Source organism: Fonsecaea erecta (genome assembly GCF_001651985.1).
Source record: "Fonsecaea erecta strain CBS 125763 chromosome Unknown Scaff8, whole genome shotgun sequence".
Taxonomy (NCBI): domain Eukaryota; kingdom Fungi; phylum Ascomycota; class Eurotiomycetes; order Chaetothyriales; family Herpotrichiellaceae; genus Fonsecaea; species Fonsecaea erecta.
The window spans coordinates 337,830-354,962 of record NW_017387251.1 but is presented as its reverse complement, the minus strand read 5'-3'; the positions used below and the strand labels follow the sequence as shown (position 1 = coordinate 354,962).

Here is a 17,133-nt window from a genome sequence, read left to right as displayed (position 1 = left end):
CTTCGCCGAAGGGTAAATAATATATATCGACAAGAGCCTTAATTGCTTTGAACCGTGCAGTCGGCCGGGGATGCCATGGCACCTATAATGCCTGGTACGAACTGCCCTGGACCTCGGTCAAATCAATGGAGATGACAGAATTTGTGGAAAGTACCTTTGTTCTGGAGACCTTCTGGCTTGTTGTCCGGAGGACAATGGGTTGGTCCTCCTCAACTGGCTTTGATCAAGCCTCGACAAGACAAAGAGGTACAACATTGGCAAGGAAGAAGTGAAACTATCTTCGGGCGTTTGGACGAAAGAAGAGGGATCGAGGAGTGAGACTGCGCGGCACGGCAGTTTGATGAAAGGCGTTTGGGCGCGAGGCTGCAGTCTTCGATGAAGATTCAGCCTTGTCCGTTTTCTAGACCGGCCAAACGTGAAGCGCAGCTGGCACAACAAATTCTTCGCAGTTTTGTGTCCATCAACAAAGATCGAAACAAAGGGTTTTCCAGAAATACTGCCTTTGACTCGACAATGGCTTCGTTTGTTAGGCCTGTCTTTCTCTTGCTTAAGTGCCGGCTTCGAGTTCCTACTTGAGCCTCGATTTCGGCAATATACAGCATCAGCGTCAGTCTTCACGGTCCGAAAGATACAAGATCCTCTTCCTCTCGACATTGAGCCCATGCTTACTTCCAACTGTCCATCTCAGTGACAGCAAAAGACGACAACCACTTCTGACAGCCATCTCAGACCCTCCAACGCGACAGCAGGGTGTTGTCGTCGCGCGCTTCGTGTTTCTCCTTGCACCCCGCCCTGATCCTACCGAGCTCTTTCAAGACAAGTGATCAAAGTCTCAAGCAAATATGGCATCACTTCTCGCTCAGTCACAGCTCTCAAAGCCTCTTAGTCTCAACGCGCCAGGTGTGGTGGTTGATGGTCCAAATTCCATTCCCATTCCCATGCAGAGCCCTCCGCCGCAACAGCCTTTTCCAGACTACTCTCTCGGCTATGACCCAAGCATCGGTGTCAAGTTCGTCACCCAGGAAATCCCAGCACAACCCACAAACGGCCAGCATTCATCTCATCCGTTCCACATGCTCTCAGGGACTAACTTGCATCCAGTGCTATTCCAACTGGACCCATATCCGAGCACATATAGCAGCGTCGGAACTCCTCTGCTTGTGAACCAAGCTACCAATCAAGTCGAACAGGGCAATAAAGGAAGAAACCTGAGGTACTTCAGCCACTTGCCAAGATGGATATCACACAACGTGTCTGGGATGTTTATGGAGTTGTGGCTTCGTCTCGACTCGCGAGTTGACATGGGCGATATCTTGGCTCGTATCTACGTGCCCCCTGGGACGACGATGCCACAAATCAATACATTCAACATGCGGCGCATGCGATTTAGAGAATGTATCCTGACTCCGCCATTCATGTCGGGCCGCCAGCACCCCTCTGCGATGGAAGTCGACCTGATATCCAAGAGGACGCGTGAGCAATTGTTGCTCAACACAAGCATGACTGTCGACCTTCCGAACAATCGCCTTCTGAAGCCGGTTCTGGTCAACGACAGATCCATCATTGGATACGTCGACAGCGGGCTCCCGATTGATTACTTCCTGCGCGGGTTCCCCACACCCGTCCCTGTTCCATCTGACCAACAGATGCTGGTCCTCGAGCTCCGCAAGCGGATGCAGACTGTGGCGCTCAGACGCGGGCTCGGCAATGGTCCAGACGACTATCGCTTGGTACCCACAGACTTGCATCCGGCCTGGTGGCACAAAAACGCGGCGAGGGATGTGATCATCTCGGATGTCGACAACAAAACGCACGCCAAATGGATCGCAGAGAAGTTGGAGGAATACCCCGGGGTGACAAGGTCTGGTGCCCAACGCACCAGAGGCCCTGTGAACACAACCACAAGCGTCCTTCTTCCTCCGACACAGTCCACAGACCCTTCGTCGGTAACCGTCAGCGATTCAGCCCAGCCTGCACCCATGTCGCCCACGGATCCCCGTCTGACGGGCGTTGGGGCCGCTGCGTTGGGAATGGCGGCCGTGTCGGCGCAGTCTCTCACCAACTCCGATGGTGGCACCTCCTACTACGTGGAGGATGCCCATCAGCGCGGATATGAGGATGATGCCCGCTCTTAAAACCAATAAGTTGAGGGCGAGCACTTCCATCCAAGCCAGCGGCGTGACTCGATGATGTCAACGAGTGGTAGCAGCGGTGATTACGCAGGCGTTCACGTACATGATTGCCTGTGGATTGGAATTGGGTGCGTGTTTACCGGCGAAGCGTTCATCTTTTTGCGCATTGCTCCCACGTATACTATGGCCTATCCGTCCCTCTAGGCGATATAGAACCGAACACTAGATCGATGGTTAGATTAGATTGAGAGAATCGAACTGCATCTAACGGCCGTTAGCCAACTGCTGGCTTTCACTTTGTTCGCGATTCAAAGTCCTCGTCGAAGCCTCCCGTGGCGGCAGGACGTAGAAGATCTTCTGAAGACGTGGCAAGTGACAGTGGAGGACTTGGAAGAGGAAGTTCTGGTCAAAGACGTACCCGGGTGCGAATATCGACCCCCTGAAGGTGACGAGGGCATGACCGGCAATGAGACCCCCAGCCGTGCTGGATGGATGGTGGTAAGGAGAGAGCGTCAATGGAAAGAGAGGTGAGAGGGTGGTGCGCTGTGTGGCTGGGGCAGTGCCCTGAGCCACTGTCCGTCTGCAGGAGTATATGGCTTGAAGAGGAGCCCATCCCCAATGAAACAGAAACAAGTTGGAATACAAATATTAAAGTAATCCCTTCACAAACCTCTCCGTCTTCCTGCTGGCATTCGTAGTCTCGTCGATCTCATGTGCTGCTGACAACGCCAAAGCAATCCCTGAAAACGAAGCCTTGTCTCGGCACGTGGCGTCCACCTAACATTCAACCTTCAGGTCATAACGTCGAGGATCCAAGTGAGTGATGAGTGAGCTGGCCAACCCCGTAGGAGCAGCGAGATCATACACCAACTGCAAGGTCAGTGATGATGACTGACGCCCACCAGCCTAGCCTACCACCTGAAGTCTATCACTAGAGCACCGTGGCAAGTTTGTGGTGGGAACATAGCGAGGCATGATTGAAATACCTACACCGCACTTGTTGCTTGGTATCACGTTGCGAAGCAGGTTGAGGTCGGTGAGTCGGGCTCTATGGGTTCACTTCGTCCCTCGTCGACCAATATTGTCTTGTCGAGGAAATGACATTACACTTGAATCGGTGTTCAGCACGGCTTCAACCAGGAGTACAGATCATCACCATGAAACATCTTCTTACACACATGCACGTCGTTATTCTCCTTCCGCCGTTCAATGCTCTCTGCGTCGATCTGCTAGCTATGTAGGAGACTAGTCCAGAAAGATCAAATCGCCGTCGTTGTTGCTGATGCGCTCGTCCAGACGGATCCAATCCCGGTTCCATCTCCCGTCACCCGTGCCCAGCTCGGCCTCCAACACTCTGCCGTTCTCGACCAACCGGACGTTGCGTGCGCTCGCGCCAAAGTTGCCCCCGCGATGCCACGCGAAATGTCCGTGCGAGTTGGTCAGGCAGTCATTCAGCGAGATGGAGGACAGTTTGTGCTCCCCGTGGACGTTGGTGCAGGAGGCGATGAGGTCGTAGTCCCGGTCAAGCGTGATACTGTTGGCCGAGGCCGAGAAGTTGCCGCGCATCGGAGCTCCCGGACCGTGGCCTTGTCCTTGACCTTGATGCTGCTGCTGCTGCTGCTGCTGCTGCTGCTGCTGCTGCTGCTGCTGCTGATGTTTTTGATGTTCATGCCACCCGTACGCCGCCGTGCCGGCCACGCCCACGGCGCCAGCGGCGGCCAACCCGTATTTCTTCTTTTTCTTCTCATCGTCCGAGGAGCTGCTCGAAGACGACGACGAAGAGTCTCGCCGAGACCCTGGTGGGCGTTGCTGGTTCTTCTTCTCCTTCTTACGCTTTTTCAGCGCGTCCTCCGCCAAGGAGCCGGCGATAGCCCCTCCCACTGCACCGAGAAAGCCATGGTGCACTTTGTGGCCGCCGTAGGCACCCAGTGCACCCCCAGCGACGGCGCCCATGAGCCCACGGTCCTGAGAGGTTGGATCATTGGGGTCAAGAGGCGCACCGGGTTGTGGAGGATACGCTCCATCCATGTGGGAAGGCGGCGGGCCTGGTGGCGGCGTGAAAGTCTCATATTGGCTTTGAGCAGCGGGCGGGTAGGGTGAATAGCCACGTTGAGCCTGGTCGTCGTAGCCATAGTCGGGAGGTTGAGTGGGATAGTTGGATTGCTGATAAGAGTGGTCGGGTGGAGGGGAGACATATTGGTTGGACTGTTGGCCATACTGGTCATTTGGGGGCTGATAACCTCCATGATGACCATAGGGCTGCTGATAATCTTCCGCCGGCGGCGGAGACGTATAATCGTATGGTCTATTCTGGTCATATCCTTGATTGTACGACTGGTCACCGTAGCCATGAGGCGGGCCAGAGGGAGGTTGCCATTGCTGGTAGCCTTGTTCACCAGTATTGTCGTAGCCGTGCTGCCCAGGGGGATATTGATTGCTGTAGTAATCGTGACTGGACATGGTGTTCAGATCGGTGATCCTTCGGTACGGGCGGTCCTTTGATCTTTGAACTCTTGGGGTTGTAGATACGGTGAAGGCGGGCGAGGTCAGAGTGAGGTGTTGGATACTTATAGACTTCCGGTTTCTGCCCTCACTCCAATGTAGAGAACCAGGCAGCCTTGTTTTGATGGCAGCTGAAGCCGGCCGGTGGCCTGAGAGATGGTGAGGCAGTTCGGTTAAAGAACCGTTGGAGTAAGACTGTGGCTGGAGATAGTGACACAGCCACCGACGGTGACAGAGATACAAACCGCCATTGGACGACGAGAGGAGGATGACCAGCAGCACAGCCACACAGCCACTCCATGCACAGACCTAGAGGGGAAGCTATGCAGGAACGAGAAAGTCTACAAGCATGTCAGAAAGTCTGTGAGACAAATCCATTGGCATCAACCATGTCGTCGTATTCGTATATATGAGGCATGAATACGGAGTACTCTCCCACCGCCCATTGAGATAGCCGTGGGCGGAATGTTGAGCACAACTCGGGCTTCAATTCACCTTGAGGACGCTTTCATTGGGTGGAATGTCCGACATGCCCTCTCCCTTGCCTTGATTGACAGCTTCATCTGCATCCTTCCGTGCATCGGGAACCACGTTGCCGACGTGTCCGAGTTGGGTTTCGACATTGACGCCTCCTTTTATCGTTTGCAGAACCACGCAGTACCTCTCACTCAGCTCGACCAGCTTGTTCACCTTTGACTTGTGCTCTTCGTCGACATCGAGCCGCACAATTAGTCTGATCTTGGTGAATCCGACCGGGACAGGGTTGCCCTCAGGATCTTTGATACCCATTGTCCCGCGAAAGTCGAGATCTCCTTCTGCTGTGATTGTTCCATTGTTGATCGGAATCCCGAGACTCGTGGCCACTGCGCGAACGGTGACCCCAAAGCAAGCCACCAACGATTCCAGTAACATATCCCCCGAGCACAATTCACCAGAGGCATCGAACCCTTCTCCACCGGCAGCCCGATGTAGACCAGCCACTTTCCGTGCCGCCGTGCTCGACGAGAGAGAACATGTGAGGCTGGATGAGGTAGGGTCAAGACTGCCGCTGGAAGACAAGGTCACGAGAGCGGAGGAAGGGTCGGATCGGTATTTGTCTTTCAGGGGCTTCTGCTTTGAGCGGAGAGTCTCGGCTGCTCTCGTTGCTGCGTCGGACATGGTGGGAGAGGAAGCGGCCGTGGAAGGATGGAAGCTGGTATTACGACTCAAATTTTCGGTGCTGGACACTTGTGGTGCTGAAGCATTGCGATGCCACAAGGAATAGAATTCAAACTGCGGCGTTTGAGCGGTCGAGCAGAATGGATCGTGTGTAATATTGTGCTCTGTTTACCCCTCATCCGGGCAATAGTGGAGGTTGTGAAGCTTCCATCAGACCGTCAGGAGGATGCACCAATGAAGTCGTCTGCCATTGATGGAGCCCTATCCAGTGAGGGACGGGGCAGCGATCTCTTCCGAGACGTGTATTGTCAATGCGGTATTGATGATCTCCTGGCGCCTGAAGGGGAGTGAGTGATACGAGCTGCGTTGCTGCGTGTCGCCAGCGCATGAAAAGGGTCTCTTATCATCACGTGCTGATAAGCAGCATGCGGTCTTGTAGAACTTCGTCAGTGTTTTGTTCAATCTCGCCCATAACCAGTTTTGAATCGAGAAGCTGGTCGTTACAAGTCGAACCTTACTTCCTCTATCCCCTGACTAGACCTCGACACAGCTGAGGGATCAATCAGACACTCACTTGCAGCCATCCCCCAATCTCACTTTCGGCGATTTGACGTCCTGTTCGTGTTCGGCACATACATGCCCTTCGAGTCTATATCCATGGCACGTCTCCGGAAATGCAATCGAGTGCTGAGGCACCCCTCATCCTGTCGAACCTCCTTTACGCAAAGCCGAGCAATGTCATCAATCCCCTCTTCTACGAAGCGAGCAGTACTGGCTGGTAGGTAAAACAGCAAGTGAAAAGACACATTGTTGTACAAGAGCTGGGAGCGACATAAACTGCGCGACGGTAGTCAACACTGACCGCAAAGACTGAACCATTTTCGGCACTGCAATACGCGACCTTCTTCCCAAGCCTATGATCGCCCAGGTAGCACAGGATTCGGGGCACCATCAACACGAGAAACCGAGAGACACACCTCCTCATCCATGCGCTCCCATCAAGTCAATCTCTTCCTTTATGGGTGTTTGTCCGTTCAATTGCCATCAGCGATGAAATGCACAACTCGATTACCACCCTCTGGCCCCGCAGACTAATCAGACCTCCGAAGCTCAAACCACAGACAGTGCGCCGATCCCGTCCATAACCATATGGTCTTCACTCTTGGCATTCCTCTGCCCTTTGCGGTGATATGGGTCGGGCAAGAGATGACGTCTAGGAAACCCAATCATTTGCCTTCCTGTCGTACGCTTAGTCTGTTTGGGGGACAAACTCCATCTCCACTCCGCACAAGGACGCCATTGCCACTGACGTCGATCAGCATCATCAGTGATCGGTGGTCTTTCTTTCGCTATGATGAAGCTGACCACGACTGGCCCGCTGCCCCCGCGTTTGAGGAGGTGGCCCGAGCAGCGAGCCATCAACGACCCAGCGCCGAGAAGATACCTGGGAAGCTTTTTACCAATCAACAGGCGTGGCGTGAATGGAAAACGAAGAGGCTTCCCGCGCATGCGATGGTGGAGCTGCACCCGGCAGCGCGAGGTGGTACCCATCGAGGCCAATTTTGCGACATTTTCTACCGGCTACTACATGCTAGCTTCCCGAACCACAGTAGTGGGCTTGTCATCTGATGGACACGTTCGGCCTTAAGAATGCATGCAGGTAGGTGATGCGAACTCGACAAGTGCCTGAAGTCATATATAGGAGTTTAAAGATTTCGCGGTTCCATCTGAAACCCTACTTGATCCCCCTCTTAGCCTTTCGTCTCCATATGCTCCCTCAGCCTCATTAAGCCCCCTGTCAAGACAAAAGCGCAAGTTGCAGGACTCTGTTCCACCATGGACAATCTCGAAAAAGAAAAACAACATCCCTTCCATGTCCCCCACATGCGCACCCCCGGCTCCTCGTCCACGGACCGGGCCTCTGACGAAGTCACATTTGCCCACCGCGAACATGATCAGGAGCAAAATGCTCGGAGCATGGACCCCAACCCCGACGCACCCTACCCATATCATCAAGAACACGGCCCTCCCATCGATAATGCGCTCAATTATGGTGAGGCCGAGGAAGACTACCAACACCACAAGAACCTGCTGTGGAGTCGCATCAGACATCATCTGAGGGACCCCTTCGCCGAGTTTATGGGCACCTTCATTATGATTCTGTTCGGGGACGGCAGCGTGGCGCAAGTCACCCTGAGTGCGAACCCAAAGTTGCCCCCGAGCAGTCAGAACAAGGGCGAGTATCAGTCTATATCATGGGGGTACGTGTTGTTTTTTCTCCTCCTGTCTTGCGGATTCTATTTTTGATTCTTTTTCTCCTTGCAAACATCGCAAAGCCCCCAAGTCTTCCCCATGGCACAGATTTGCTCATTTCTTCGGTCGTACAGATGGGGCATCGGTGTCATGCTGGGCGTCTACGTCGCGGGCTGTGCTGGAGGCCATTTAAATCCCGCCATCACTTTTGTCAACTGCCTGTACCGCAAGTTTCCTTGGTACAAGCTCCCGATTTACGCCTTCGCACAAACACTAGGGTGTTTCTGCGGGGCGGCTGTGATATACGGCAACTACAAATCCGCGATCGATGCGTACGAGGGGGGCGCTTCAATCCGCACCGTCCCTGGATTCTCAGACCATGCCACCGCGGGCGTCTTCTGCACCTACCCGCAGCCGTTCTTGACCAAGACGGGCCAGGTCTTCTCCGAGATCATCTCGAGCTCGGTGCTGGTGTTTGTCATCTTTGCCTTGAAGGACGATGCGAACCTGGGAGCGGGCATCATGGTTCCCCTAGGCTTGTTCTTCTTGATCTTCGGTATCGGCGCGACGCTGGGATGGGAGACCGGCTACGCCATAAATCTGGCTCGAGACTTTGGGCCCAGGTTGTTCACCTATTTCGTAGGCTACGGCCATGAAGTGTGGAGTGCCGGAGGGTACTATTTCTGGGTATGTTGTCCTCCTGCGGCCCGCTTGTGAGGGTTATTGACAAGGAAATCTCCAGGTTCCGATGGTCTGCCCTTTCATTGGATGCACCTTCGGCGGCTTCTTGTACGACACTCTGATTTACACCGGCGAGTCCCCAATCAATACTCCGTGGATGGGTATCAAGCGTCTCGTTCATCCCACGCGCAAGGGAGTCAAGGAAGCCATCACCGGCAAACCAGCCAAGGAGGTTTGAAGGCAGCTGGACCATTCTCGCCTTTAGCGGGCCGCCCTGTATTATAAACGTTTTGTGACGAGCATGTATTATTGGGATTGGTGAAGCCTTGTGATTCTTCAACAGGAGGTTTCTGAGATGCTCGAAAAGTTGACTTTATACGCTTTGGTCGTAGTTCTCCAGGGAAATAAATGGCGAGAGAATGACGATCATGTTCTCTGCTTCTTCTTCTGTGGGCCGGCGTCTTCTTCCTCGTCACTTAATTCCGCATAGATGGTCTTCGGCTGCGTGGTCTTCCATGCTTTGGTGAACATGGGATCCTTCTCGGCCGTGTCGGCGTATTTGAGAAGCGCGGCCCGCGGGTCTTCTTCCCTCATCGTGCTCAGCGGGATTCGTTCCCTGATGTGCCGCTCGTCGGGTTGGCTCTTGGCAAACGGCGTCGTGGCCGGGATGTGTGGTCTCCTCGGGTCACGCGACTTGCCTGACGCGGTGAGCCCGATGGTCGGGTGTCGCGACGCAAACGTGCTGCCCTGGATGGCCTCGCTGGCGGTCCCGGGGTTGATGATGGCGTCGCTCGAGATCCCTTGGGACATGTCCGTGGTAAGGGTCGGGTCGTCGTCGACGTGGCGACGTTTCGGGGGTTTGGACATGACGCTCACGGCGCCTTTGGTGGAGGTTCTCGGATTGAAAAGCACATGGGTCTCGCCGTTGGCACTGCCGGTGATTATTTGGTTCAGTTTGTCGTGCCAGAGCACACTGATCAGGGGTGACCCCGTGGTGACGGGAGTGACGAGTTCGGGTTTCAGGGTGGCAGGGTTGAGGATGTACAGGTCCCCTGTCTCAGAACCGGTGATGATGGAGGACGCATTGGGAGCGAACAGGATGTTCGACGTCGAGTATTGACTTGACGTCGAGGCGTGAGTGGTAGAATTGACAGGCTGTTTGAATTTGCGTGTATCCCACAGCTTGACCGTGTCGTCACCGCCTCTGGTGACAACCAGTCGTCCATCAGCACTGATGTCGACGCCGCTTGTCCAAGTGTTGCTAGTATGGGCCTGGGTGATTTCGCCACTGGGCCTGTGGTGAGGCCCGTCGCCCCCCCACATCATCAGGGAGCCATCCAGCGCCGCAGCAACGAGGAGACTATTTCCGCCTTCGACCTGACTCCCCCAGGCGACAGCCGTCATTCGACTTCGCCCGGCCGACCCCGCCAGCTTGGACTTGTGGACGATGACCTCTTTCTGCTTGTTCCGCACGTTCACGTCCCAGATGCGCAGGGTGCTGTCCGTTCCGGCGGTCACGCACAGGTCATAGGCATACGGGTGCCACGTGCCACAGGTGATTTCGCTGATGTGGCCCTTGGTCATGTTCATGTCGCGGAGGTACATGTCACCCTTGACGAACTCAGTCAGAGTTTCGCCGTCGCGGGACAGAATCCTGGCTTGCGGCGTGGCTGAGACCACCAGAACCTGGCTCGGTGAGTTGGGATTGAACTTGGCAGTATACACCGGATGAGTCTCCGAAGCAGCCGAGCCCTTTGTGAAGGTCGGGTCGACGGATTTGAAGGCTCGTAGAGTGTTGGGTGCCATAGATGCAAAGTCGTATAGTTTGACTGTGCAGTCTGTTGAGCCGGTGATCATCCGGGATCCAGACGGGTCCAAGGAGATGGTGGTCACAGCACGATCGTGAGTCTTGAAGACGATCTCATGAGAAACAGGGTACTCGTCCTCGTCTTCTTCTGAGTCGTCATCCGAGTCGTCATCCGAGTCACTGTCACCCTTCGAACCGGGTGATGCCTTGTCCTTGGGCTCAGGCACACCAGGTCCTTTCCTCCTCGCCATCTCCATCTGTGCTTCGATGTCAACTCCACCCCCTGACGCTCCGAAAGAGGCCGGGAGATAGTCTTTGAGTGCATCCTCATCCATTGCGAGGTTTTGGGGGGCGATGAGGATACCAGATACCAGATGCTGCTGTCTGAATAAAATTCGGAGGCAAAGTCAACTGCGCTGGCGGCATCTATGCTCCGGAGGATCTCCGGACCGGACACGGTGGGTCATACGACCTTGATGTGCACATTAGCACGTGATTGGCTGCTTGGTATATTCCTGCTTCTCCTCCTCCTCCTCCTCCTCCTCCTCCTCCTCCTCCCTTTGTTCTCTCTCCATATCACAGCCCATTCGAGTTGCAAACACCACAGGAGCGAAAGGATGCTTGCAGAAGCTCGGTATCCGCATCGAGTAGGTACTTCGACGACAGTCGGAGATCCACCACCCTCGCCCCGGCCAGTATGGAGATGTCCTCGGCTTCTGCGCCGATCATCCTCCAAGTGGAGAAGTCCACTTCAATGCCAATGAGGAGATGAAGGTCCGTCAGCACCGATAGATCCTCTCCTGTTTACAATTGAGAAGCCCCTTTGAATTCTCGACTATCTACCCTGAAAGTCCCAAACAACATATTGGACCCCCAAAGATGGACGCCCACAATGCTGTCATCCTCGAAGCCAGCAAGTTCCACCCAGCCGCCATCTCAGAGGAGACCAAAGCATTCAACCAGAAGCTGATGGATATCATGGCACACGGGCCCAAATGGTACGAGGTGAGTCTCCTGCTTTCTGCCTCTGCTTTCTTCTACTCTCCTCAGCGGACTCTCCTTAGCACCAGACCAACTCCCGTACCAACCACAACAGGTCGGTGCCAAACGCTACCGTGAAATGCGTGCCGCAGGGGAAACACCTCTTCCTAAAGCCGTCTATCTCGACACAGCGCAGGACGTGGCCATTCCGAGCCGGGATGCTGGCCGAACCATTCCCTGTCGAATACTCCGCCCTCAGAATGGCAAAGCCGTCAAGTCGGTTTTCCTGCACATCCATGGTGGCGGCTGGGTGCTTCAGGACGAAAAGTCGCAAGATCCAGCGTTACAGGAAATCGCGGACACGACGGGCATGTTGTGTTTTTCTGTCGGCTATCGTCTCGCACCTGAGGATCCGTATCCCGCCGGACCCCACGACTGTTTCGACGCCGCGGAATGGCTGATTGACAACGCCGAATCTGAGTTTGGAGCGCCCTTAGGATTCGTGGGCGGAGAGTCCGCTGGGGGACATCTCAGCATGCTCGTCACCCTTCACCTCCTGCAGCACCAACACCCAAAGTACGCGGATTTCCGCTTCAAGGGTCTCCTGCTACATTTCGGCTGCTACTCAATGATATGGACCCCGCACGTGTACAATTTCCAACGACCGCAGATATTGGTCTTGGATCGGGACCTGATGGACCACTACATCGACGTGTTTCTCCCCGGCATGAGCCACGAAGAGAAGAGACATCCGTCAATATCCCCCCTCTACGCCAATTTGGAGCCGCTGAGGGGCAAGTTGCCGCCGGCCCTCTTCACGTGCGGGACGGAGGACTGTCTCCTGGACGACACCATGTTCATGAGCATGAAGTGGTCGATGGCTGGGGGGGAATCGGTGGTCAAGATCGTGCCGGGCGCGCCTCACGGATACATCATGTTCCCCAAGAGCATCAAGGGGAGCGGCGCCGAAGAGGGAATGAAGGCGGTTGAAGATTTCGTGCTGTCGAAGCTGGGTGGTTAGACCGGGGGCGAACTCTTTCATCCTACGACTCAGACTCAGACTGGAGGCAGGTCAAGGTTCTCCAACGCAGAGATGATTAATTCTTGGTTTCAATTTCATCTGGGAGTTTGCCTTTTCCCTTGCATGCCTTTCCTTTCCTGCAGGCTTCAGAACCTCGGACCGCCTCCCCTTCGACGATGCGTAGGATCTACTTTTACAGAATTGCTCCCTCCCTCCCCTTTGTTTGGATCTTGACAGTCATTCTTTATTCGATCATGTCGATATCATCTCCAGCTGCGGGCTGACCTTCTTGCACCGCCGGCGCGCCACCAGTGGACGTCTCCTCGTGAGGGCCGGCAGACCCCCAATAGTCGTCCATTTCTGCATCGAGTTCTTCTGCCGTCTTTCGCGGCCTGCCGTTGACCAATTTATGTCCCTCTCCATCTCGACCAGCACGTTCCCTCCGTTCACCCGGTCGCCGCCCTCCACGATGACTCGAACTTCGGCTGTCGCGCTGGCCTGGGATGTAGCGATCGATGTTTTCTGGAGGCGGTTTGGTGGTGTCACTCCGTCGGTCTCTGGGGCCTCCCCGTCGTGGCGCGCGGCGGTTTCTCCGCTCTTCGTCGAGTTCTTCCATCGGACTCTCACTTCGTCGTCGACTGCGGCTCGTCGGCGCCTCGATCCTGTCAAACAGGCTTTTCGGATTCTCCACGCGGTCAAAAGGGTTGTCTCGTCTCTGAAGTGGAAGGAGGGTGATATGGATTGGCTGTCCTTTTGCGTTGGCACCGTCGAATTCGCGGATAGCAGCTCGTGCGTCTGCGACACGTTCATATGTGACAAAGGCAATTCCTTCAGAGCGGCCAGCGCGATCATAGCGGAGTCGAGCTTCCTTCACAGGAGCAATGCGTTGGAAAAGGTCCTATGCCATGTCAGAGCCAGGGGTCATTTGAAAGCTGAATTGACGTACCCAAATATCATCCTCCGTCAGATCGTAGTGCAAGTTCTCAACTCTGAGTTTGGCTGGAGGAAGTTTTCTGAACGATCAGCCTCGTCCAATCATCCGCCACAACTTGGCCTTACCTGTCACGTTCTGGCGAGCGATCATCGTCGCGACGGTAATTACTTTCCCTTGGTCGATCGTAGCGGCGGCCTGCTTCCAACATCAATCGTCTTCCCCATGGTGTCCGTTCGTCAAGCTACATACTATCCGGTTCGTCATCGTAACGGTCGTGAACCCAGTCACTGGCAATGCTTTAGTCTTTTTCCACCTGTTCACTGCCCATTGCGGGGGCCGTACTTATCCAAGTTCGCGCGGTCGTCCCTGGCAGACTGTAGAGGAGGAAGATCTAAATTAGCTGTCTGTCAAACTGTCCCTGGCCTGAAGCGCGTCGACTTGTCGGAGCAACACATGGGAGGTGTGTTTCGAGACGATGCGGCGATCAATCGTACTGGCGGGACAGGCGGGATACTAGAGGAGAGGAGAGGATGTTCGGACCTGAGCGCATTAGAGTCATATGTTTGAAATTGGTGCATCACCGACCTTTCTGACGCCATCGCGAGGATAGTTGTATTCTCTACGGCGCTGCTGCGATGGAGGGGCTCTGCGAGAGCGGGTTTCTGCTCTCTGAGTGGTCATCAGCGACGGCGACAACGGGTAGGGTCGGCCTTGGGACGGACCTGGCGTTCGGCGATTGTTTCGTCAAGGCTGCGATCCATGGCGGCAAAATGACTCGGTCGGCGAGAGGGTACGCAGGGAAATCGAAGAGAGGAGAAGACGGGCCTGGAAACGTGGTTCGTTAGATGGTCACGATATGTTGGTGTGCTGTCCTTGTGGCGCGTCGATACTCTTAGCGAATACAATAATGGGTCGGGCAAAATTGAAGGCCTGCAGAAGCCTCACGTTGTCAGACTGCGACTCGGAATCAACCAACCGAGGACGGTCGAACGGAAGATCAATTCGCCGACACACTGCATCCTTGCAGGCCAGATTGGGACAAGCGCCAACTCACTCTTGGCATGTTTTGGCTTGTCCAAGAACGGCAATATCTACAAGTAAAACACCATGCTGGTTATTAGTGCCCAATCCTTCCTTCTCTGTATGTTTCCTGGACGAGTCCCGGTCTCGGCACCGAGAGTGCTACTTCATACTTTGCATGCACCCCTCTATCTGCCGGCAAGACGTTGTTGTTGCTTCCTTCTCCGATAGCCAGTAAGCCTGTTACTTTGGACGTTTTAACGGATGGGCCTCAGTGTTCAGGACGTAGTCATCCAGGCTGACGAGATCGGGTGGCGAGAAAATGAGGTAGAGGTACTTGAGCGTCTCTGCCAGCCAGAAGCTCTATTGAATACCTTAGCAGTGATCACAGTCTGGGGTTTATGACAGTTCTCACCTCCATCGAATCCCTTTGCGTTGGTTTACCAGTCACAGTCACATCATCAATGGCCCCGTTGCCATATTCGGTCTCTGTGGCAGCCTGGATGGACTGGAACATCTGCCATGCGGCGTCCAGTAACCCTGGATCCCCGGTTGTGCGGTAAAGTATGAACACACTTTCCAGGGCCTCCGGACGAAGCTTGTATGAACGATCGGAGACCGACTCAAAACCTTCAGGTAGTAACTCGGAAACCTGCTCTCCGTCCCATTCGCACGCTTCCAGGGAAGGACAGGCCCGCATTTTGAAGATCTCCGGCATGATGCCCGTGGGAAATGCATTGTAAGCGTAAATACAACCTCGTGTCAATTTTGCACCAATGTCGACATGCTCCGAGAGCGACAATAGCTTTCCTCCCAAGATGAACATTCCCCCGGCAAAGCAGCTCAAGTGTTGACCCTCGGGCTTGAGGCTGGAGTTCCCACCCGCGACGGTGGCGGAGCCGGCGACTAATATATCTGTGTTGTTTGGAAGCATAGGTCGAAACAGCAGGTGATCGATAGCTGTGGCCATGGAGTCCCTATAGGCTTTCTCGTACGCTGGCTCTAGTCCACCCAACAGGTAATGCATCTTGGGCAAGTACTCGTAGAGGGAATCCGCCAGGGCTCCCAAGGTGAATGTGGTGTCGTGAAAGGTCTGGTCGCGCGCATTAACGAGCCTTGGCCACATACCGGGCAGTTGAGTTGACGCTTGATGCTCGATGAACGTCCGGGTCACCCGCGCGATGGCGTCGTAGTATTTGGGATTTCCGGTAATCTGAGAAAGTCGGGTGAACTCCAGCGCGAACGAGCCTACCGCGGCCGAGCTCTGATGGTTTTCTGCAGCTAGCTGACCAGCCTTTGCTTTCTCAAAATCAAACCAAAAAGGAGGCATATGATTCGGAGTATCGAATCCGGCATAAAGCATGTCTCCAAGCTCAACGGCCTTTCTCAATAGAGTTGGCTCCTGGCTTAAATCGTATGCTGCGAGGAGGCCTCCCAAGTATCTAATATTAGTCTCAAACATGTTGCACGAGGTATCTGGTGTCGTCGCCCAGTTAAGCCTTGCAGCCGCCGCTGCGGCTTCATAGAATTCTTCCTTGAGATCCATTATCCAAAGAGTGTCCAGAGAGTCCACTAGCGTGGCCGCCCATCCACCAAACGTTGTCTTGCTCTTTGCAGAGATTGGCTGCAATTCATCTTTCAGCCAGGCATGAGTTTTATAGCTCTGCCAACATTTTTTGAACTGTTTTAGTATCAATTGCTGTCGCGATCTTCGCTGTATAGCCGCAGGTATGGACTCTCGTCGAAACCTATATTGTATCCGAGGAAATGAGTGGGGCTTCCCTGTCGGAATTGGAGTAATAGATTCTAGCGGATGTCGGTAAACATACGTAGACCAGTCGAAGCTACTTTTGACCATGGGAGTGGCATCTGGTGAAGAGGGGAATACTCGATATATCAGGAAGATTGTGATGATAGTTGTAGCCACGATCACTGTCCGAAAGAAGTGCCTCGAACATAACTTGGACATATCTTCCCTCCGAAGGCTGAAATAGAATCCTCACCCGGGAAAGAACTGGATGAAGATCAAGAAAGCGCGCTGGTCGTAACGAGGAGAAGACCGTTGGTCTCCGATGCAGTGTACCCGTGTCTAGGCATCTCGTGACAGTGTAGGACGGACACTCCTTGCATTGATTAATTATGTGGCCGCCCGGGCCAACCTTGGTCGACGGGCGCACAAGTATGTGCGCACATACGCGTGCCCATTGTCTCGGCCGCCGTAATCTGGTGTAGTTCCGCACACCCCAGCTTGTGCAGGCTGATCGGTGAGGGCATCAAGCAGCAACTTGCTCGACATTCATGCAAATGCCGCGCCAGTGAATGAAATCTAGGATTGGCTGGCTGCTGGTACAACTCTTCTGGCAAATGTGATGCCTTAGAAGACGGAGGGCGAAGTCAAGGCCACTGGCAAAATCATGCTGCCAGGGACTTTTGGGTGGTGAACATAGATTTGAATAGTGGCAGCGCGTCTTTTGAAGATCGACAAACCATCTGTCGATCTGCATCTCCCGTTGCCGCCGGCTGGCACTCCCTGTGATGAACCTGGAAAACGGCATAGTAACAGTACCAGCGCTAAGTTTTAGGCCACGCCACGCCACAGCATACTTCAGGGGGGAATTTCATAGTGTTGATAATAGCCACAGTT

General features: G+C 54.4%; 8 protein-coding genes across 8 annotated transcripts; 3 read left to right on the top strand and 5 right to left on the bottom strand.

Moving 5' to 3' along the window:
* Nucleotides 1-842: 842 nt before the first annotated feature.
* AYL99_08801 (hypothetical protein) lies at nt 843-2,135 on the top strand (the record flags this gene model as incomplete). The annotated part of the gene is made up of 1 exon (XM_018840309.1): nt 843-2,135. The coding sequence occupies one exon, from the start codon at nt 843-845 to the stop codon at nt 2,133-2,135; it is 1,293 nt and encodes a 430-aa protein (XP_018690056.1).
* Nucleotides 2,136-3,377: 1,242 nt separating this feature from the next.
* On the bottom strand, nt 3,378-4,592 carry AYL99_08800 (hypothetical protein; the record flags this gene model as incomplete). Its single annotated transcript, XM_018840308.1, has 1 exon — nt 3,378-4,592. The coding sequence occupies one exon, from the start codon at nt 4,590-4,592 to the stop codon at nt 3,378-3,380; it is 1,215 nt and encodes a 404-aa protein (XP_018690055.1).
* A 528-nt stretch (nt 4,593-5,120) lies between these two features.
* Nucleotides 5,121-5,792, bottom strand: AYL99_08799 (hypothetical protein; the record flags this gene model as incomplete). The annotated part of the gene is made up of 1 exon (XM_018840307.1): nt 5,121-5,792. The coding sequence occupies one exon, from the start codon at nt 5,790-5,792 to the stop codon at nt 5,121-5,123; it is 672 nt and encodes a 223-aa protein (XP_018690054.1).
* A 1,836-nt stretch (nt 5,793-7,628) lies between these two features.
* Nucleotides 7,629-8,964, top strand: AYL99_08798 (hypothetical protein; the record flags this gene model as incomplete). Its single annotated transcript, XM_018840306.1, has 3 exons — nt 7,629-8,053; nt 8,180-8,732; nt 8,788-8,964. 3 exons carry the CDS (start codon nt 7,629-7,631, stop codon nt 8,962-8,964), a joined length of 1,155 nt encoding a protein of 384 aa, XP_018690053.1.
* A 188-nt stretch (nt 8,965-9,152) lies between these two features.
* AYL99_08797 (hypothetical protein) lies at nt 9,153-10,868 on the bottom strand (the record flags this gene model as incomplete). Its single annotated transcript, XM_018840305.1, has 1 exon — nt 9,153-10,868. The coding sequence occupies one exon, from the start codon at nt 10,866-10,868 to the stop codon at nt 9,153-9,155; it is 1,716 nt and encodes a 571-aa protein (XP_018690052.1).
* Nucleotides 10,869-11,412: 544 nt separating this feature from the next.
* Nucleotides 11,413-12,535, top strand: AYL99_08796 (hypothetical protein; the record flags this gene model as incomplete). Its single annotated transcript, XM_018840304.1, has 2 exons — nt 11,413-11,531; nt 11,584-12,535. 2 exons carry the CDS (start codon nt 11,413-11,415, stop codon nt 12,533-12,535), a joined length of 1,071 nt encoding a protein of 356 aa, XP_018690051.1.
* Nucleotides 12,536-12,779: 244 nt separating this feature from the next.
* AYL99_08795 (hypothetical protein) lies at nt 12,780-14,230 on the bottom strand (the record flags this gene model as incomplete). Its single annotated transcript, XM_018840303.1, has 7 exons — nt 12,780-13,433; nt 13,482-13,548; nt 13,595-13,664; nt 13,719-13,756; nt 13,812-13,843; nt 14,055-14,138; nt 14,192-14,230. The coding sequence occupies 7 exons, from the start codon at nt 14,228-14,230 to the stop codon at nt 12,780-12,782; spliced, it is 984 nt and encodes a 327-aa protein (XP_018690050.1).
* A 502-nt stretch (nt 14,231-14,732) lies between these two features.
* Nucleotides 14,733-16,035, bottom strand: AYL99_08794 (hypothetical protein; the record flags this gene model as incomplete). The annotated part of the gene is made up of 2 exons (XM_018840302.1): nt 14,733-14,852; nt 14,905-16,035. 2 exons carry the CDS (start codon nt 16,033-16,035, stop codon nt 14,733-14,735), a joined length of 1,251 nt encoding a protein of 416 aa, XP_018690049.1.
* Between the last annotated feature and the right edge of the window lie 1,098 nt (nt 16,036-17,133).